General features: G+C 40.9%; 1 protein-coding gene across 1 annotated transcript in view; it reads right to left on the reverse strand.

Annotated features, from left to right (window-relative positions):
* zbtb20 (zinc finger and BTB domain containing 20) overlaps positions 1-20833 on the reverse strand; it is a 34460-nt gene extending 13627 nt beyond the window's left edge. The window contains exons 1-3 of the mRNA XM_042498839.2: positions 20600-20833; positions 3914-4058; positions 762-2291 (exon numbers count right to left, since the gene is read on the reverse strand). Of these exons, the coding sequence (XP_042354773.1) occupies positions 762-2271 (1510 nt within the window). The 5' untranslated portion in view covers positions 2272-2291; positions 3914-4058; positions 20600-20833. The remainder of the gene's footprint in view (positions 1-761; positions 2292-3913; positions 4059-20599) is intronic.
* Between the last annotated feature and the right edge of the window lie 1619 nt (positions 20834-22452).

The following is a 22452-nucleotide window of genomic DNA, read 5'->3' on the forward strand; positions in this document are numbered from 1 at the left end:
ACAGGTGGTTCTGGCCAGGCAATGGATTCTAATGAATAATAATGTCTTTGTGAGTGGCCGATTTTTACGAAATCGTCTAATTATATGATATCCAATTCTGACCGTGAGATGATGATTCCTACTGTTTGTGATTGATAATGCTGTCAGTGTGCTAGAGGAACACAGTGTAACAATATGCTGCATGAGCAATCTACTGGTACTACACAGTCAGATACAAATGATAACAAAGATACTAACTGTGACCTAATTGATATGTATTTTACAATATATAAAAACACAGCTAACATACTTACATTATACACTATATGTTTTATGTCCTGATCATAAGTGTATACTTTTTTGGTTGGTATTTCTTTTGTCACATTCTCAGCTGTCCAACTACAGCCTCAAAGACTGGGTACACATAATATGCATTTTATTAAAATGACAAATCTCTATCGCTGCAGAATGCTGTCATTAAAATAACAGCACAAATCAATGAATGCCCTCTTGTCTAAGATATTGTTTTGTATTATGATGTAGAAATGTCACATCTTTAACATGTTATGAGCATTCACATCAAACAAAGTGTTCATATTGTAATTTAAATATGATTTGATTTTGATTTTAAAAATCTGTCATCCACTATCCAAAAAAAAACGCAACATATTTTTTAAATAAGCCTCTCCAATTACAAGCACAGCAACTACCTCCACTATGGATAATACAAAACTGAGCTTACTATCATAAAAACAACAGTCTTTACTACAAATAAGACTTACCAGTATGGACAAACATGTGTTTGACGTAGTTCTGTTTGGCAGTAAAGGTTTTACTGCAGAGAGTGCATTCATAGGGCTTCTTTTCCCCCGCACCGATTCCTCCGACAGCCTGTTGCTGCTGAGCTGGCGCTTGCTGTACCGACATGGGGTTCGGGAATGATGGCATTGCAGGGGGCGGCACTGCCACAAACTGGGGTTGCTGCTGGCCAGGAAGGTAAAATAAATTCTTGTCTCTAGCCGGCTGTGTAGGAAAGAGTGTGGGCAGGAAGGTGCTTCCAGCAGCGCCCATCACTTGGGAATTGCTGGTCACTGTGAGCGGCATCCTCAGGTTGCTGGTGTGTGATTCTGCCTGGCGCATGTAGTGCGGGGCACTTGGCAGGGACTGGGACATGACTGAGTTTGGCAGGGGCTGCATCATGCTACTGTCACTAGTGCTGTGGGATGTGTCTCCGTCCTCCGTTTCTTGCAACTGCTCCGGGGACGAGTCATTGACCTCTATCTGCACCAGACCTCCTTCACCTTGCTGACTGTCCCCGCCCCCGTCTCGGCTAAAGCCCGTCAGGTACGGCTGCTGCTCCATAGCATCTGGCTCAGTACTGATGGAGGAGCTCACCCCTGAGTCAAAACTTTCAACCTTGGATTCACTCTCCACACCCTCAGTATGGTCAGTGTCGTCTTGGCAGTCCCCCAGATTATCGTAGCAGCTGTACTCATCTTCGGCTTCCTGCTTTATGTGCATCCCTCCTGTTTGTATGCGTACCGGTCGGGGTTGCTTGCGGCAGTGGGTGGACTCTGCCGTGGAGATGAAGCGGTCGACCTGCTGAGATCTTTCCTGGATGCGGTTCATCCAGGGCGGATCTTGAGACTGCTGGTCCTTCTGAGTGCTGAGATTTGGATCGTAATTTGTCGACATAGGGTTAATGTACAGGGGGCGCTCGCGGGTGCCGTTCTGCAGAGTGAGGCCGGGGTAGGAGTACAGTGATGTGTATGCACGGTCCATGCTTTGTGATGTTGCTTGCATATAACCTGACTCTGCGTCGCTGCTGGGCCCAGAGGTGCCAGACTCCGGCGTGCCACGGGGTGTTTCCTGACCAGAGTCTCCTGGTATAACAGGGAACCCCCCCGGCCCAGCCAGGCCCACATTCTGGGACACGATGCGCGTACACTCATCAATGACGGTCTTGATCTGTAGGATGCTGGCGGCAGTAAGGATCTGCAGGGCCTCGGACTGAGATACCCGCAGAATCCCACTGTACATAAAGTCAATCAGCTTTTGGATGGATTGCACTGAGACCACTGAAGGGATCTCAATGTCGCTGTAGCCCAACAGCAGCTTGTCCTGAAAGAAGGGGCTTCCAGCAGCCAGCACGCACCGGTGAGCTCGCAGCATACTTCCATGGATCCGAACAGTCACGTCACAGAAGTGCCCACGGTTGCGCTGCTCATTGAGGGTCTCAAGTACAGAATTGCTGAAGTTGTGGAGATTGATGTTATGAATGCGCTCGGTCATCCCCTTGCAACTGATGTCACCTGCAAGCAGGAAGCAACACACCCGACTTAAAAACTCTGACACACACAAACACAAGGGCGTAGGTTGTGTGTCAACATTAGGGAGGACACAAATGAAGTTAGGGGCGCACTCCACCGGAGAATTTTGAGCATCAAACACTTAATTTCCTGCGCTCTTGTGAATTTTTTATGCAATAATCTGTGCATTTTCTGCAGCAGTGTATAATGTCCATGTCCTTAATTTTGTCTAAATAAAAGTCCTGGAGGACAAATGTAAAAAAATGTTGCATGAAAATTAACCAGATTGTAGAAAAGGTAAGTTTTTGTTTTTGTTTGTTTTTTTTCTGCACAAATGCACATTATGGATATTGAGGTGGACATCCCCCCTGCTTCTCACCAGATATTTACACCTATACACAAACAAATAAAACTGTGTTATACCTTTTTTCATATATAACAATATTATTTTTATATTACTCGTTTACAGTATTACCAACATCTTAAAATTACATAGTTTAACATAATTAAGCATACACTATGTAATAGCATAGTTACAAGCAAAGAGGCTCATTTTTTTGGCTGTATGTTATAAAACTCAACTAGTTTCAGTACTACAATTAAATATGTAAGTAATATCGATGCTTATTATAAAGACACATAAGAGTTAAAAGGATACTACACATATGGTAATTCTAATTTTTTTTCCCCTCAGTCCGGTCATATAATTTTAGGATGAGAATCAAATTACCAGAGCTAAATCTGTCTCTTAAATTGTGGTTTAAAAATTCCACATTGACAAGGTTAAAGACAATTAAGATGGTTCCCGTCTAATTAATAATACAAGTTTCTCTCTCCGTGTGTGTTCCTGAAATTCCTCCAACCGCCATTAGGTGGTGCACTGAGCTTAGATGACAACAGGCCTCTTTTGTTAGCCATGTGTTCACTGTGATGGCGCTTCCTAACTATCCTAGGAATACACTAGATGTGACCCGGCTGATCAGCGTGGAATATAACTTAAGATTCTTTTCTTAGTTAGATGTTGAAAGAAATGAAAATCAGAATCAAAATAAGACGTAGGTACTGAGAGTAAGAATTATGCAAATTGTGGGTTTCCATAATTGCAGTAAAATTAATTTCTTTTGCATATAAACATGCTTGAGTATAATTTCATTAAAGCCGTTGACCTTATTTGACTGATTATGAAACAGAGCCCTGTTCGTGCAGATGAATGTGCTCATTTTGAATCTGGAAGCTGAACAAAACCACTTTAGAAATGTTGTAGATAATTCATTTACACCATGTCTGTCAGTGAATAATAGATTTATTTAAAAGGTATTGGTGATAAAATGTCATAATCAATACTCAGCTTTGTGTATGTGAAGAAAAGATGTAACCATGTGGAGAAATGCTTTTGTATTTGTATTGCATTTACACACAGAAAAGAAATAAATTGAACACTGGCACAAACAGTAAAACCAAATTTGATAGTTACAGATTTGCTTATCCAAATGAAGTAGAATTCACCTGAAATGTGCTGCAGACGCAGTACAATAGTGTTAGCACAAAGTCTGAATGGCTGTTAGTTATTTCTAACTTACACGCAAAGGCAAAAAAATAAAAAACTGAAGCAGCTCAGTACTCACAGTTAGATGACGTTTTGTTCCGAAGATGCTTGTGTGGCTGGTGATGAAGTGCGGGTCAAGCTTCAGTTTGCTGGTGGAGATGGCTGATCAGAGGCCGGGTGCTAGGCAAGGCTGTCAGTCCTCTCTGTCCAAATCATGTGTTGCTCTGCCACAGTGTTTGGAAGGGGGGGAAGAGAGAGAAAAAGACAAAGACAAATCTTAATGCCACATACTGCCTCGTCGATATTGCCACTCCCTTAATGAACAGGGAGCCACAGTAACACAAATATCTTCCACAGACACGCTGCAACAGATGTGTGAAGAGTTTTCAAAGCAAGACGAATGGACGTTCCTGTGTGCACATGACATCCAATTACAAATCGAGGTTGGAAATAATATTGGTATTAGAGCCAGTTCTTGTCTTGGCAGTTATCTAAGCCGCTGGGCAACAAAACCACACCCTTACCAAGAAAACGATCAAAATTCCTTTTAAATTTACCCACATTAAATTTTTTACAAAAGGCCTCAGTCACACACTCACACACACACACACTCACATACACACACACACACACAACAATAAAACACAACACACTACAGTCTGTGTGTGTATTCTTTCTAATTTTCAAATCCACAAATTAAACGAGACAATGTCCAACATAGACGTGGCACACACATTATAAGTTGTAATAATAGAGAAAAGTCACATATTAAACACGAGGCATTCATTGAAAAACACCGAACAAGCATTCAACAACATTAAGCATGTGATGAGCTGGTTTTGTGACGCTAAGAAAGCCTCACACAATTGCTCTCATGCTGTACACACACATTATTAAGCAGGTTTAACTTAAGAAGTGTGAATAAAACAATGTGACCACATTGAAGACACATAATGGCGTCATCTGAGGTCAGGGAGACTGAAAAAAAGAGCACTGAACCAATGATATATTCCCTTAAAATTTCCCTCTTAATGGTCAAAGCACCCTCAAATATTTCAACCTGCAGAGCTTAAAGAATGTAAAAATTACTCCGTGTGTTTGGATGTGAATATTTATCATTCATTGGAGTTTGGATCGTAATTCCAAGTGTGACATGACACTCTTAAATATTTTTTTGAAACAGTAAAAAAATGTTTCGTAGCTGTCACACTGGCTACAACACGAACACCAAGTGCTCTCAGTGAAATGCCAGTAACAACAGTGTGTGCTGAATGAACAGAACAAGGCGAGGATTTGACCAGACCTGCACGTTAATGTTGACACATCTTATTCTGTTTTTTACAAATCTCAAGCACTTTCAAAGGACGTGCCTCAGAGACAGAAGCCTCCAATGAAAAGTTTTCAGTTTTACAGCAAGTGACCTCTGTGTTTGGGTGTCAAGGTAATAGATGCATATCAGAGCATAAATATGGCTTCGAAATGGTCAAATAAGATGATGATTTTATTCAAAGTTTAGTACGGAGTAGGAGAATATCTGGGGGAGAACCAGAGTTGAGGGGTTAAAGTGTAAAATGGCTGCGTTCACAGGCTGCTTTGTGCCCACAGGCTTCATGTTGAGAAGTGCTGCGAGCAGCAAGACAGGCGCTTGTTTTCTTGAAACGTCCTTGTCAACTAACAAATCTGTTGATTAGATATAGACAAGTAATAGCGTGTTTAGCAGCAGAGGGTGATCACTCGATACTGAGATTATTATTATACAGATTATTCTTTGGCCCTTAAACACGCACACTGCTTAGTCCTTCCATGTTGGTCAGGACAGAAAATATATTTTATTGTGAAATTTTTTACCCCTTAATCTCAAACTAAACCCTTTTCTCTAAGCTTAGCTGTAAATTGAACTGGGACTTTCAGCCCTTTCATTATAGAGCCTGAACCCCAAACATGAGCCTTGTTTAAAACCTAAACTTAAAACCAAACTATAAACCCTCCTGTAGGTGTAACCCTAACCGCTCTAACTAAAATAATTCAAAATTGACTTGTGAAAACCAACAAAAATATCAGGTTAAAGCCTTCCCGCACACATGTGAGCCAAAATGCTCAAATCCATAATGGTGGCAAATATTTGACCTTTTTTTCCCCCCCTTCTTCTGCAGCCGTTAGCTTGAGATGTAACTGTATTCTGGTGCCATGGGCCCTTTCTTCTTCTTCTTCTTCTTCTTTTTTTCTTTTTTTTTTTTTCATCGCTACTGTTAGACAATGCAAACATATATGTTCCCTCACTGGCTTCCCTCGCCCATCCAGACATGTAAATCCACCTGCCTAAGGGGTAAAGTGAGGTGAATGCTGGCAACAAAGGAGCAGGCCAAGGGAAGCAGGCCTCAGTTGCCCAGACTGCCACTCACAACAGTGATTCCATTTTAGCCGTGACACAGTGGGTGAGCAGCAGCCAGCGCCTACCTGCAGTGAATTCTAATCAGCCCAGGGGTCTGTCTCCCTCCCTCCTCCCTCCCTCCTGTACCCTGCCTTGGACTAAAGGGGCTGATGATCCTTCAAAATTAATTAGATCCTTGTAGGAGGCAGCCATTTTCTTTCACTTCCCAACGCTCCACCAAAAAACACAATTTCTTTAAATTCAACCAAATTTGGGGTGTGTATCTTCCCCGCCCCCCTCCTCGTATTGATCCGGCTCTCCGTGTGCCTTTACCTGTTTCCTGTTTCATCACGTCGAAACTCTCTCGCCGTCTTTTCTTCCATCTGTCTGTCTCTCCGTCTATGCCCCCTCCCCTCCCTACGAAACCTTTCCCCAACATCCTCCGCCCCTCTCTGGCTGCCTCTCCATGCTCCCAGCTCTGTGTCTGCCTCTGTGGAGTTTGCTGTCAATAAATCCCCAGAGGTCAGTTTGTCTGCTGGAAATCAGACACAATGCTTCAGACCGCCAATGCAATGCATGCTCTACTGCTGCCGCCACAACAAAGACTGAGGAGGAGGAGGGGTGTTGGGGTAGAGGGTGGAGAGGAGGTGGGGGCAAAAAAAAAAAAAAAAAAAAAAAAGACAGGGAGATGAGGGTTGCAACTTCACCAGCCAGACTCCAGGTTAATCAGCTGCCTGTATTAGGTGACAAGCTCATGAAATACGCTGCATCGAATTGGACATTAGTTAATCAAGATGGGGTTGCTGGGTGGGGAGGGGGGTTAAAATGGTGAGGATGGGGGATGGGGGTTGAGAACAGACATAAGAGGCATGCTTTATGAAAGGAGCAGTATCAGCCATGTGAATAATATACATCCTGAATATGCAAATAGTGCTTACAACACAAGCATCATATATTCAAGGCCCTTGATACATTTAAATCTGGAGACAAAAGGCCCACGGGGGCATTGTCCAAAAAAACCCTCATGTCCATGCGTGTGCATACGGCACCTCCACGAAGCTGATGCAGATTTGCACTTATCAAGAGTGTTTAGTGTTGCACCTAATTAATAGTAATTTATGAGTTTGTTTGAAATCTCTGCTGCTTAACCGTCGCTGTCCAACATTGTAATTATTAATTTCAATCATCCATTTAGCCCAAGTGCATTAGCATATAAACTGCCAGAAATCACGCTTTAATAGTATGGTTTGAGTATGGGATCTAATGTAATTTACTGCACAATGTAAATGTGTAGTGAGCGCACATTTTAAGCAGTTATTCAAGATCTGATAATTCAAGGTGCGTTCAACAAAGACACATTTATTTAAGAATTTACAGCTGCAACTCACTGTTATCACTCTCAAACTTTTCTGAAAAATAAATCAAATTAAACTTCAGCTTACTTTGTCTTGCTTCTTCTTTGATCAGCACAATTAAAAATTATTCTTTCAGGTAACTGAATATTCATCTCCGCCCAACAATGTTGTGTTGGCTGATTGAATCAGAGTAATTTAGAGCGCCGCTTCTCTTATTACATTCGAGTGTTCGTCTATAACGTTGTGAAGCAATTAACAGGTAAGGTAACTAATGCAGCTAAATCACACACACACACACACTCTGGGAGACGCAGCAGAAAACACCTCTCAAAATTTAATTGATTTGCCTTTATAGCAGTCACTGAGAATCATCAACAAGCACGTAGGCAGTTGACAAGTTGAGCCAAGATTTTTTACACTTTTTTTTTCCCTTCCTCCTCTCTTGACTGAAATTGTATGGTGTTAACATAACACCAACGAAATATTTTTTGAAATGTGTCTAAATGTCTGACGATAATTCAAAACATGTATGATTTACACTTGAGTCAGGTGTTGTCTTCATAATTTTGGCGTGAAACTACTTCCTGTACTTTGAACTGACTTTTCACCTTCAGCACATCCCAGTGATTCTTCCTTCACAACTACAGTTTCGATTTCAAGCTCATCACCGGGGACACTTTAAAAATATGCAAACGCTGTAAAATGGCATTCCATTAATTCACAACTCCTTTTTTTCCTGTCGCGAACGCTCTTGGTCAAAGCATTGTAAAGTAATTACAGCGTGCCAGTGTAACGTTATGGCCACTGCTCAATCGAGATTGCTTGAATAGCTGCATTTCTGTGCACCATACACAAGCTGGGACTGTTGTTAACTCTTTATAGTCGTCATAAATTTAATCAAACTGTTCGTGTTTAGTTCCACTGCCACTAAAATGACTCAAATAGCACAGCAGATCAATGTGATAACACATTCCTTCCAACTGAAAGCCAATCAAATGTGACAGGATGTGCGGCTTTCAAATAAATTCCTCGAGCAAACAAATACCAACTCACACTACAATGCCATTACACAAGTAAAGGACAGTTTAAATATTTTTTGACAGGACAGCTTGTTCAACTTCGTCATTTTCTGTCAAAAACACACCCACCACCACCCGTTATCCATAGCAGATCCTTTGTCTATTTACAGATGGGAGGATAATCTACTTCTAATATACTTTTTTTTTTCCAGGCACACAAACATTCATGAATTAGTGCCATCAGTAAACGCTGTATTTTAGGACGTTTCCAAAAGGAGTATGGAGGGCAAAAACAAACAGCCACTGTTGGCTTACAGCCATTCAAAAAGATAAAGACAGTGTTTCGCTTTGGTGCTGGAAAGGGACGCTTTTAAGGAACAGCTCAGAACTGGCAAATGGCTGTGCTTTTGTTAATGAGCATTTGACCAAAAAGAACCATCTGACTACTCATATGATAGTCTCCAAAACACCTCTAACCCCCGAAGCAGATAATGCTAAATTCAAGAGTTATCATTTAGGCACAAGTGTCCACAGCAACTGCCTCTCTACAGCTACTACACATGTCAAGGACATTTTGGCTCTCCAAAAAAGGACCTCGCGGGCCATTGAGAGATCTTCATGAACCTACAAAGATGCTCATACAGGACTCCTCTGTCTATTACTAGTGTATCATGATAAAGGGCAGTTAATTAATTCGGTTTGGCAAGAAATATCTACTCATATCTCTGTGGCCGTATGATCTCAACTAGTGAACTGTGTAGCACAGGGCTTTAGCACCTTTATATCTCAGAGAAAAAACAAAGTGTCTCCTGACTTTATGTCCTTGGGAGATAAAGCAGAACAAAGATGCTTGGTGCAAAATTATGAGACTATAGTGTGGGACCTCTGCTAACAAGCAGGCAGTTCATACAGTACAGCACAGACTCTGGGTATGTTTCGGTTAAGTGTATACTATGTTTATCACTATAGAGACAACACACACACTCTCACATGTACAGTATTTAGAAACGGAAAAAGAAATGTTCACACAAGCCTTACACTCACAGGGTCACATGTAAAAATATATATGGAGGTCAAACAGCAACATGTCTCAAATAAGTGGATTATGTTAAGATATTTATGACATTGATGCAATGTAATTGGAATCAAAACATTTTTTCCACACATTTTACAACATGGTTTGTCCTGCTATATATCTGAACATAAAAGGAACCTGTAATTGAATAATCTGATTATTTCCCCATTTGTGAACATGGTTGTGATCAGCCTCATAACTTCTCTGCCATGTGTTTCCCCGGCAGCTGCACGAGGGTGCACCAGCCAGTGGCGAGCTGGTCCAGCACAGAGCTGAACTTTTCACAAATGCACGAGGGTGCTTTGAGCAGTCCAGCACAACCCCTGCACTTTTTTTTTCCAGCCTGGTCTGTGCTTCAAGAGGTCAGCAAGCTAGCCTCACTCCCGAGCTCCATACTTGTCTTTTAAAAGGGTTCACCAGTGTACCGAAATGACGTTCTGCTTGTTAACAACGCAGAAGCGAAGGAAACGGTGAAAATGGACCTTGCAAAAGGTTTTTATGATGTAACATACTTCCTCAGCCTGTAGCTACGGCAACAACAATACACATGCCATCGGGCTGAGATAACAGTGAGTCATTACTCAGGTAAACTAACGATACCTTTAACATGCTGCGTCTTCAACTGCAGGTTGTACTCATTCTGTGATATAAAATCCAGATGACTTAATACTGAATATTCTGGGCTTAATTTGAGCCTTATGGATGTAGCACTTTTTAGTGTATTTATAGTGTGGCAAGCTGTTGTGCTGTAAATACAGATTATATATGTCTCGTCAGCTCGTTTGACACATCTAAAAATGTAATGCTGACACACTCAAATAGTTGACCACAAGTGCCCTATACACACTTTAACCAAGTGCTAGCACCTCTGGTCCAGAGGTCTGCCGGCTTAGCTGAGCAATAAAACAGAGATATAATGACTGAGACATGCAGCAGCAGCACAATCTGAAATCAACAAAAGTTGGCACAAAGGTATGGTTTTCTGTTAATCTAATGGGGAGGGGTGCAATCTAACCACGTTAGGTAACTTTATCCATAAAATACTCTGTTGCAAGACGAATGAGTTGAGCAAGCCAACTACAGAATTTCACAAGAAATGAGAGAAATGCAAAAAAAAACCTTTTTTTTGTGTCATTGGTATTTTAGTAAAAACAAACTCAAATAGACTAGATGTTATCTAAAGATTTTAGCTGACTAAAATGCTTCCATAAGACACAATATACTTTTGAAAATCCAGTTGCACAATCGTCCAAATTTACACCCCCTTTTGCCTCAACAAAGGAGTTGCAAGCCCTCAAGAACTAAGACTAGCCCAAAACTACCCATCTAAACTCAAGGTCCTCCAGCAATTACCAGGAAAAGTTATTTAATCACTAAAACCAGTGGGACTGGAAAGCACCTGATATAAAGCCACTCCCAGAAAGCCACAGAAGTAAGCGTGATCATATAGCTTTACCCACCCTTACTGCCTTATAAAAATTTGCCCCACAGATTCCCTAAGTAGAACACGTGGGATAAACTTACCAAAGGGAATATACTCCAAACAAAGGCCAAAACCAAAGGCCCCAAACTTATTCAGAACCCACCAAATAGAGCTACAACAGCACAACACTGACAAAAGCTCCCTCACCCCCAAATTAATTAAAACAGACACAACCAATGTGTATTTCTCCCACTAACATAATGGCAAAAAAGCCAGTTTTGGCATCAAAATTTAGTTACCTTAACAAAAAGTTCTGTCAAACCGCAAAATTACAACAGGTTTACACAAATAATGGTATTTTCATTATACTAATAGATGAGCCCCCACTTTGTCACGAACATGCTCGTGGTTCAGAAAAAAAGGAGGGAGAGTGCACAAAAGGGTGAAGGGAAAAAAAAGAAAAGAAACCATTTATTTAAAAATGTTATTTGCAAAACAAACTAATGAAATGTGAACAATCAGTATTATCAGTGGTGCAACAATTTCCATGGTGAGTGGAAAATAATGTTTGAAGATGTTGCACGCTAAAGGAAAAAACAAAGCAACCAAACTACGAGATCATGTGGGAGCTGTGAGAGACTGAGGCAGACTTAAGAGCCCGGTTTTGTGAGCTTCTGAGCTCATCAGCCCAGGTGAGCCCGCAGCGCACCAACAACCTGCACTGCCAACCTGCACTGCCAACCCACTACCTGCACGGGGAGGAGAAAACACAAACGCACAGAGCAGAGACACAGGAGGTGTCGTCACAGAGCAGCACACATAACGATGAAAAAAGGGAGAGCGCAGACCAGGGCCAAATGCCCGATCTCGCAATGGTAGCGGAAGTAAAAAAAAAATAATTGTCTGCCACATGATTCAAACGTTCCAAAATGTGATGGGTTTTTCCTTGGCTTGTGCTTTACTCGTCCATATCAATTAAAAAAAAAAACTGGCCAAACGTTTTTCTGTAATTCTGCTGGCAAACAAACCAAACCTAACCGAAAACATAACCTCTTTGGTGGCGCTGACGTAAGGTCAGTACTCATAGAAAGTATCACTTAACACAGGTGTGGTCATTTTGCAAAACTACTAACTATATCTAAAGAATACATTAGGATACATATATTTATGTATTTATTGTCTCACCAACATCAGCCCTAAAATCTGAGGACAAGAATAAAATAGAAAAACTACAATAATTTATGTAAACTTCAACTTATAAAACCACTTATGAGCTTCATATGAGCCACCTTTATCAATACTGAATAGGTCAGAGTGTCACGAGTGCACTGCGTTTATACTTGCATCAGAGTAGTAAAATTGTGTGTAAAAATTGTAAGCAATATTTTAAAAATGGCACTCTTTGTTCAACGACTGTTTTTTAATTTAAGGCTGTGCTTCCTTGTGTAAAATTCAGTTTTAAATTAGTTTTGCAGGCAGGTTGTCTTTGTACATAACCTTTTTTTTTATTACCCAGAGCTCAAGACTGACTGCAGGGCAGAACTATGTTGCAGTATGGTTATATTAGTTCTGTATTAGTTGTGAAAAGCCTAGAATGAAAACTGGTTTTGTTTGCAATTTTTTAAATAAAAAAAATCATTTGTAATTCATGCCATAAGTATTTTAAAATTGGCTGAATTAAGGGGTTGAAAGACTGAACTTTGTATTAAAGACATAGTGTGACTATCTGAGGCCCCTCTTACTAAAAATGGTTAAGTCCACCCTTACACAAGGATTTGTGTCTGGTTGTAGCTAAAGCTGAGTGAGAAAAGAAAGAAAGGAAAGGAAAAAAGAGACAGCAAACTGACTGCAAATAAAATAAATAAATAAAAAGGTGCATGATAGAGACATGGATCACGAAAAGAAAGGCAGGGGCCCCACAGAGACAACCTATAAAAAGGGCCCAGAATTTGGTGATACGCCCCTGATCACTGATACCAGATCATATTATTATCTGTTGCAAAGACATACTGTGTGTTTACAGAGAAGCCTCTCGGGCTGCGTATCAACGCTACTTTATTCTCTTTATTTAATCACACTTTATGTACATTTTCCCAATATTATTAAATGCTGATGTAGTTTAGGTTGTCTTTTGTGATGTGTTATACAGAAAGCAGAGTCACTACGGAGTCAACTCACAGCACAAAGCGGAGAGATAACATGACCACCCATCAGCTCCATTTATGATAATCATCTGGCCTTTTGGCCTCACTAATGCACATGAATTGCTGGTCAGTGTGGTCTCTTTGAATGCAGCAGAATTATTATCTTTGATGGTAACAATCTATAACCCATAAGCCCCCAGCGTGTAACCTTAGCTCATCAGCTGTTTCTGGTAACATTACTATAAAAAATCATGCCACATGGCTGTGCTACTTCAAAGTCATTTATAGTGTCATTGAGCTGAGAAAGGTTTTTCACTTATCTTCAGGCAACAGAACTTCTGAAGAACTTAATCCAATAGTACACTTTTAATGACTAACTCCTGTTGCCTGTATGAGTGTGTGAGACTGTGTGTGACCTGGCCGGGATTTTGTGCCGCCTAAATGCATGTTGGAAAACGTTGAAATGACCCTGAATAGGCAGAAGAATGGAAAATTTTGAGTGAATGACTGAATGTATATTGAGATACTAGCCCACTGCAGTCAAAGGCCGTAAAAGCGTTTTGTCTGAAATGCATTTTCATAGAAATGATAAATATAAGCTTAATGTTGGTTTACACAGCTGCTGCTATTTATTTTATTCTAAGAGCCACTGCTGCCACAACTGACAGCTATTACACTGGTGTACTAACCACCCAACTATCTCACTGAGAGCCTGACACATGGACTGCATCTGTACTGAAAATGTAACGCAGGTGCTATGAACTAGACTTGAGAGGGATCTGAATCACTTTTTTTTTTTTTTTAAACGTCAAACATTTGTAAAAAAAAACAAGCCTGACACCAATAATAAAACTGAAAATTTGCTTGTTGTTGGACAGGTTACACGTGCTCTTCCTCAGTCACGTGGACCAACTGTCGTAGATCACCTGCAACGGTCCAAGAACAACAAAAACGTTCATTTCTTAATAAAAAAAAAAGCTGTTAATAATGATTTTGTGAAAGAGTTCTGTTTTGAAATCTGTCTTTATCAAGGTCATTTTCAGGGCAATAAACAATGTAGACAGTATCACAGCAGATAATCCTTTCAGTATCGAGATGAAAATTATTATTTAAGAAATATTATTTTTAATAATTATTTTAATAATAATTATTTAAGAAAATTCTTCGTTAAAGAATAACTTTCTAAAGACAAAATGTCTAACACTGATTTGCTGCAGCTGCATTAAAATAAACGACTTAGTCAACATGATAGAAAATAAAATGCGGTTTTAGATTCTGTGGAAATATGCCCAGCAATCTACATTTTGTAATAAAAACCGCAACACAAATACTATTGTGTAAATAATTCTGTGTAAATACGGGCAAGTTTACTCATTGCACAGTGCATACCGATGTACCTTGAGTGAGACAAAATCTTAACGTTTTGGCTGCTGTGAGTGCTGTTTACTGACACGAGGCTTAAAAAGTCCCCCTGAAGCCAAGAGAGAAGCTGAGAATGCACAGCACTCATTCTGTTTAAAAAAAAAACAGGTTAAAAAGTTACCGAAGACACTGTTACTTTTTTTTCAAATTTATTTCCTTAAACCCTCTTTAGATACTTTTCCCCTTCGACGAGGCAGTGATCTCACCATGACTTGTAGAAAACCATATGGGTAGCAGGGTGAACTGAGGACACACATGCACCTTGGCAAACATACAACTTTGCTATTAGAATCCAGGATACATTTTTCACATCAGTTGAATGCCTGGGCCTGCGTGTGTATAAACAGAGGGAATTCAAATTACGTTTAAATGCTTGCCTTTGGAGAAAAAAAAAGAGGTCGTATAGGATTCAAACATACATTATTGCAACAAGTTGTATGCATTTAAAAACTTTTGTACTTGTTGTACAGCACCTCCTGCTTTCAAGCTGTTATATGATATTTGGGTTTTATAGCACCATTTCTCAAACAGATGACTTTTAACAAAAACAAAAACCAGAACTGCAAATATAGAGAAGCATGAAGGGGCTGTTAGCAATTTTAGCAAAGGTAATGGAAACACATGGTCACACCCACAACTGGATTGTGTTTGTATTGTATGTAACTGTGTATGTATGAAACAAAAGATATTAAAAAAAAAACCTTACATGTGAAAATAATGGGGAAAAAAATAGATTTTACTTGGGGTTATTATAAAAATATTTTAGAATTGTGTAATAGCTATATTGTACAAGAGAAAATTAATTCTGGTGCTACATTGCATTTGTGTGTAATAATTAAAGTAAGACACATTCTGAGGCAAGTGTGTTACTGAGGCAAGTGTGTCATCTTTTTTATTTATATTTTTTAAATGAAAACAGTCAATCCTGAAACAATGTTATATTTACCATCCCGTATATATTAAATGTGTTTCAATAGAGTTTTTTAAAGTTTTAAAACGGGACAAAAGCCTCCTGACAACAGCATGGCACATTCGCAAATACTTATTCAGTCTCAATGTGTGCTTTCATTACGCATTCCTGTGATACTCGCAGGGAGGGGAGATTCTAAAACAAAAGTCCTTTGAAAACTGAAAAACATGCCTTAAAGTTTTTGGTTTTCTCAAGCTCTGAAAGTCACTGGGTTTTGAGTGACATTCGGTTTAATAAAAGTCATTTTCATGACTGGTCTTTTAGCTTCCTGCTGCAAATTTACTAAAAGCAGGAGCAGTTTTGAAAAATTCCTGCTCAAGGATTTGACAAATTAAGCCAGTCTGCACAAATGTGACGTACTATAGCTGTCACAAAAGTCTTCTTTAAAGCATTATGAATGCATGATACATAACTGATTTATTCCAAAAATGTTCTTATCCTGGCAAAATGATCATCAATAAACAAGATAAAATTTCCCTTGCCTTAAACAAGGCATATTATTTCCCAGCCTTGCCTTATAGCTGGGAGGAAATCATCATAACTCATCGTAACAGCTTCTCTGTGTTGCATAATGCAGCTGAAGGGGAAATTCTCTCCTTAATTACAAAAAAGCAACTAGTACGGATTTTCAATAGGTTTTGCAATTGTATTATTAGTATTTTCAAGAATAATAAAAAAAAATAATATCATGTGAAGAGAAGCATGTTATGTGTGAAAAAGGTGCTTTGTGGGTAGAAGGATCCAAGCCAGTTAGCCAGGAGGCAGCTAGACTGCCAATAATTTGTAGTTTGTAAAAAAATAAAAAATAAAAATCCATGTATGCTAACAATCCACCGAGGTAGAGTTAGCTATTAGTCACTAATTAGATATTTTACTATGACCAAGACATAACAATAAAATGAATAAATACAACATGCTCAATATAAAATTATTTGGGACTCCTCTGGTGCTTCAGAGGCATCTGATTTTTTTGGGGGGTTGCCATGGTAACTGGGGACTCAAATGCAGTATTAAAGCTGCAGCTGCTGTAAAACAGCAGCCTTTACTATAAACATCAGGCGAGCAACTTTACATCCTAAACAAATCTTTAAGCTTAAAATCTAAGAAAGGCTGGAAGGCCATTCTGTAGTTAATTCTAAGACTTATCATTAACTTTAAGGCGCACCTGAAAACAGTCTCAGTCTGGCAATCACATCAAAGATTAGTTTTGCTCCATGGGGGAATATTCTTCTAACGAGAATTATACAGGAACAAAAAAAAAAGGAGGGAAAGGGATAAACACTGTGTGAGACAAAAAGGCCAAGCAGTTAACAAGCACTGTGACATTCTGGATGCAATCCACAAAGTGGCTCGTTATATCGATGGATCTCTACTGCATTCCCAAAATGGCTGCCAAATATGTTCAACTGGGGTAGACAAAGTGCCAGGATGGACTCAAGTGCATATTTCTTTTTTACGTCTTTTGTTACACTAGTTACAATGCCCTACTTAGAGTTATGAATTACAATATTAATTTTACACTGGTGCTGCATGCAAGAATTTATATTATTTTACGATCATGTTGCCAGTGGTTAAATTTTCAAGCAGAATTTTAATTTAAACTATGCATTTAAATTTTTAAAAAAAAATGTACTTGACATTAAATATGGTAAAATAAACAGTGTTGCATGCCTCTGTGAATTTGGGTTAATTCCACTTATGACCAATATTACATGCCCTCTCTCGTCCTTTTCACTATTGCTCATCACCAACGCCTCAAAATCTTTTCAAGAGAATTGCATTTAAACAACACGATAAAAAATATATTTATAAATTAATTATGGAATTTCTGAGCCATCAGGATTCCCTGGTAAAAGCCTGGTGAACATGGCTGCATGGTGTGGAAATAACCAGAAACGTGGCACTGCGGAGGCTTCAGAGAGATGTCTCTATCTTGCCTATTTGGGCAACAGTGCCTTTGCAGCTCTTAAAAAATATTTGGAATACTGACCTGCCATCTGTGTGCATGTACAGTACAAAATGATTGTTTTTTTGGGGTTTTTTTGTTACATGTCTCTTAAAAAGAAGCACTCGTTACATTAGTCCAGCATGGCTTCCTTGCACGTTTTCACTTGAGTAAACCCAAATAACCAGGTGGCAGGAACGTGCGAAAGAGTGACTAAATCAGCCCGAAACATTTCAAAATTGAATGCTACAGGCACACACTAGTGTGGTCAATAATAAATGGGCTGAATGTGAAGACAGGGGTGACAAGCTACAGAGGACGAGTGAAGGATGGTGAAGCCAGAAGAAAATTGGGATTGATTGCTGAGTGTGGATTAACTGAACACCCCCCCCCCACCCCCCCTTTGCCTTCATCTGAGGAGGTCTACAGTTTATCTGCTGGGTCTCCTTCATATAATAATGAGTTTCCTTGGTCTGCAGACATGCTCTTAAATATTCATTAGTCATGGGTGGGTTTTAGCCGTGACACAGAAAGCTGGCAAATGGCGATGGCTCAAACACTGTGAATATTAATGTACATGTGGAATATATACATATAAATACTCATTAGTGACTTAACTGAGATGAAACTGGGCACCTGATACACACTCCCAGAGGCACATAATGGCTGTCTCTCTCTCAGCAGCTCCTGTGCACCTCTGTGCTGATAAAACGAGAGTTTTTGACATCAAGCTGTGCTGAGAGCTCACTTACACACAAGACAAGCACCCTCCAATTCATCAAACAATAAAATGTCCAAAAATACAGGTATTAAGTTTTATGTGGAGTTTCTTTTCAGATGAAGGGTATTCCATCCAGTGTGCTCTTTCGTGACAATATAATTTCTACTTTACGCACCCACATGCAGCCTGTCAATCAATATGCTCCAATTCATGGGACAGATTTATAATCATGCCCAGCTGTAATCTTACATCAAAGTGAAATGCTGCATTTCTGCTACGCCGGGTCTGCGCGCTCAGCTCTGTGTTCTTCCAAATGTGTCCATTCAGAAAACAAACGATCCAGTGTAGCCATCAATTACATAACCGAGCCTATAGGACTGCAGCCCGTTTACGTTGTAGAGACATATTCTGAATGAAGGCGGGGAGAGGAAGTGATCACAACAAAAGTGAGAAGGGATAATAGTAAAAAAAATACACGCACACACACACACACACACACACACACACACACACACACACACACACACACACACACACACACACACACACACACAGGTGCATATCCACAGACCGGAGCTGGACGCAGCGCTGCGCTCTTACGCAGCCTCAAACCCGGGACCGGCCTTCTTGTGTAGGGACACCCTCAGTGACCACACCGGAACCAACCTCTGACACTGACTAATGTGTTGACGCAAAGCGATATACCTGCACACAACTTCTGGGCTATATGGCGAGCCTGTGCCTATTATTCAGACACAGAACGTATTGTATTGTTTAAAAAAGAACATCCGTGCGCTTATAGACACAGGAACACGCTATTTTACTCTTTTTATCTGACAAAGCCAAGCGCTTTGGGACAACATCTGTTTGCCACACACACACACACACACACACACACACACGCACACTGTGTCCCTTTTGCAGTCACACACACACAGACAGAGGCGCGCACGGATAGATGGAGCCCTAAAGAACAAGACTGACATGTTGCTCCGGCACAACTCCCCATGGCCCTTTCTGAGAATTTCGGGCAGTCATTGCTCCATTTATTTTTTATTGCGCCAATGCTGAACGTATATACATATTTTAACTTTATTCAAGAGGTGAAGTGCCTCTTTAAAGCCATCTGATAAGAGCAAAGGGATCACGAGTTGCCCATGAATATTTTGCAACAAAATATCTCAAAAGGCACGCAGGAAGCGTCTCTTGCAACTTTAATTACACCAAAGCATGGCCTCATATCTAGGCCACCCTTTAGCCAAAACATCCTCACATCGCAACCCTTTTTTTCCTCCCCAAACTGAATAAAAGCGGATTGCGACAATTAAAGGGATCATTCATTTTTTGGGGGGGTGGGGGGGAAACATGGCACCAAAAATCCAGAGCACAGTCCCAGAGGATCTAGTTGTGATTTATCCAAGAAACTGACCCTGCAGTATTGTTTTACCTTCAGACACAATATTAGCCAGCCTTCCCCTCCGCCTGCTGAACATATCTTAATGTAACCCCATCTCATAAATGCCAAGCCGTATTGATATTAATTCATAAAAAATGTAGGCTAGACATCTGTCTGAGTATACGCGCTGTACGAGCCGCTGCTCAAATTATCACACATCGAGAACATCTTTTCGGCAACTTCAACAAACTGAAATGTATTGTAGAAATACATTTACAGTACGAGCGTGTAACAGTGGTGAATTACAATAAGGAGACGCGTTTCCTCTAATTCAAATAACTGACCTAAAAGCCAAATGCGCACGTCGGCTGCCACAGTTGTTCCGGGCTCACAGTGTGTAAAATGTGAACAAGCAGCCTGCGAGCATCGCTGAGGCTTTCGCTGATTGAGAGACCTGTGAACACAGTTTGCCCGGAGTATTGTTCTCAAGTGTCCCCTGTCCGGCTCACGGGCAAATCCGAAAGTAAAGGGCTAAAGGTAAAGGGGCATGGTGAGAATAATGACAGATGGGGAAACTTGCGTCATGCCAGGGCAGCGCGTTTTCGAATAGAAATGGACAACAAAACCAGCCAAAAAAAACTGAGTCTCCTAACATGCGGGACTCGTTTCATTTCGTGCGCTGGCGTCACATTTATAGAATGTCTGTAAAGAATGAAGTTTGCAATTATCTAGAGCTGATTTGCTTGGTAAAGCCGGCCACAACTACATGGAAGTCTGTGGTATTTCGTGCACATCACCCTAAAGTCAGCGAGCATGTTTCCATCTCTTACGTATGAAATTCCTCTAATTTCCCCCCTCTGTAATAATAGCGTTATAGATATTGTAAAGACCCATCCCTTTTTCCTACTTTTCTCAATTTCTTACCTGCACTTCGAAGCTCGTTCAAAAAGTGGCGACAGCGTTTCCACGGCTCCCCCTGTTTTCCCCCGACGAAGCGCGTATAGTTTTTTTTTTTTAATATGTTCCTTTACTTTGTTTCATTTCTCACTTCCATCTTCTTTTCATCTCATCAATAAACACACGCTGCAGCCTACCTTCATAGAGCAGCTCGGTTCAAGTGTGCCCTCCCATTTTTTAACTATACATCGAGTACTTTGAGGGGTGGTGGTGGAGGAGGAGGGAGGGAGAGAGGGGTGGAGGGGGAGCAGGCAGGCAGGCACGCCTTTTCACTTAAAGCTGCTATTGGAAGAACAGTGCACTGTCTTGGGTTGGATCACAAATCCGTCAACATTATTGCGCCCCAATCGCAGGAAGCACGGTGGGACGGGGAAACCGGCTCCATTATGGCTCTCTGGAAGTGGTGGGAGTTATAGTAATAGTAGTTGTAGTAGTAGTGTTCCTCCTACTCGAGGTGTTTTTTAAGTTTGCTCCAGCCTGAGCAGCAACACAGCAATTTCATAAATGAGACCATGGTGCGTAACGAAACCTGTGATGAGGTTTGAAACGGGTTCGCAGTGATGTTGCACCCCCAGAGAGAGTCCCCACTTTACGCACAACCCCCGCCGTTTCTATTTCATTTATATGCCCTTTTTTATATTGTGCGTGCGCCAATGCTCGCTGTTCAAATATATCAGCGTTCACAATTGTGAATGAACTCAAATCTATCCCCAGTCTGGATCAAAAGGACAGGGGAATTGTCAGTTATGTGTCCATCATTCGTCTGAACTTTGCATTGGACGCCGCCTCTGCCAGTACAGCGAGCCAGCTGCGCCGCGGCTTCTCATTGGCCAGCGGCGCCGTCAATCACCTCCGCCACCAACAAGCTAGATTGTCTGCCGTGTCTTCTACTTTCTACGCATTTCTATTTTCTCATTTATTTATTTTTTAACGTCCCGAGCTGACCTCGAGTTTGCGAGCAGGAGAAAAAAATTCGTGTCGGTTCAGCCGGCCAATCAGATTTGGTAGAGCGATTGCTTTTCTTTCTTGTTGTTGTTGATTTTTTTGTCATTATCCAACGCCTTGAGATATATTCTGGTTGGCAAAGAATAAAGCAGTAGCCTAATGGGTCATGTGGGATCCCCCCCGCACCCACCGCCTTGGTGCCCCCTCCCTGTCTAGACAGTGACAGGTGTGCGTGTGTGCGCACACGCTTGTCTGTAGTTCAGATCAGAATAATGAACCACACTGAGGGCCTAATGTCTAATAGATACTTTCAATATATTATTCATGTGTGTGATTCTGGTGTGCTGGGCAGAGGATGTTCAGTGTAAGCGGCTCTGCATCTTGAAAGACAAGCTTTTACTGACAAAGAGGTCAACTAAGGTTACGCTCGACCAGCAAGCCTGATAAAGCGCCCTGCCTCCTGAGCCGCTGCGCCTAAAGACTCTGGAAAAACTCTATTTTAGGATAAAACGCTGCACTCTTGAACTTTGCTTTCAAAGCCCTCCAGCTGTACAGGAGAGACAGAGGTGTCGCTTCAGACAATCGCCATCTCTCAAGCTGGGTAAGGCTCCATACGGATATTGTTGTGTGAGCACCGTGGTGAGCACCCAGGGCACTCAGTTGACTGTGCGCGCCATCTGCAGGACTGTGATGTGGATTAATACCGCGGGTTCAACGGAGGACACCCTTCCGTCACTGCTTTGACCTACATTAACCAGGAACACCGTAGGAACACCAGCACCGGCCTTAATGCGCTGCCTTGCAATCCGACAACGAGGCGCGTTTCGAAAAATGCTTTTAATAATCATTAAAACGCAGAATTGTGTCTTTTTTTT

Source organism: Plectropomus leopardus, chromosome 15 (genome assembly GCF_026936395.1).
Source record: "Plectropomus leopardus strain MGB_pleo_1.0 chromosome 15, ASM2693639v1, whole genome shotgun sequence".
Lineage (NCBI taxonomy): Eukaryota > Metazoa > Chordata > Actinopteri > Perciformes > Serranidae > Plectropomus > Plectropomus leopardus.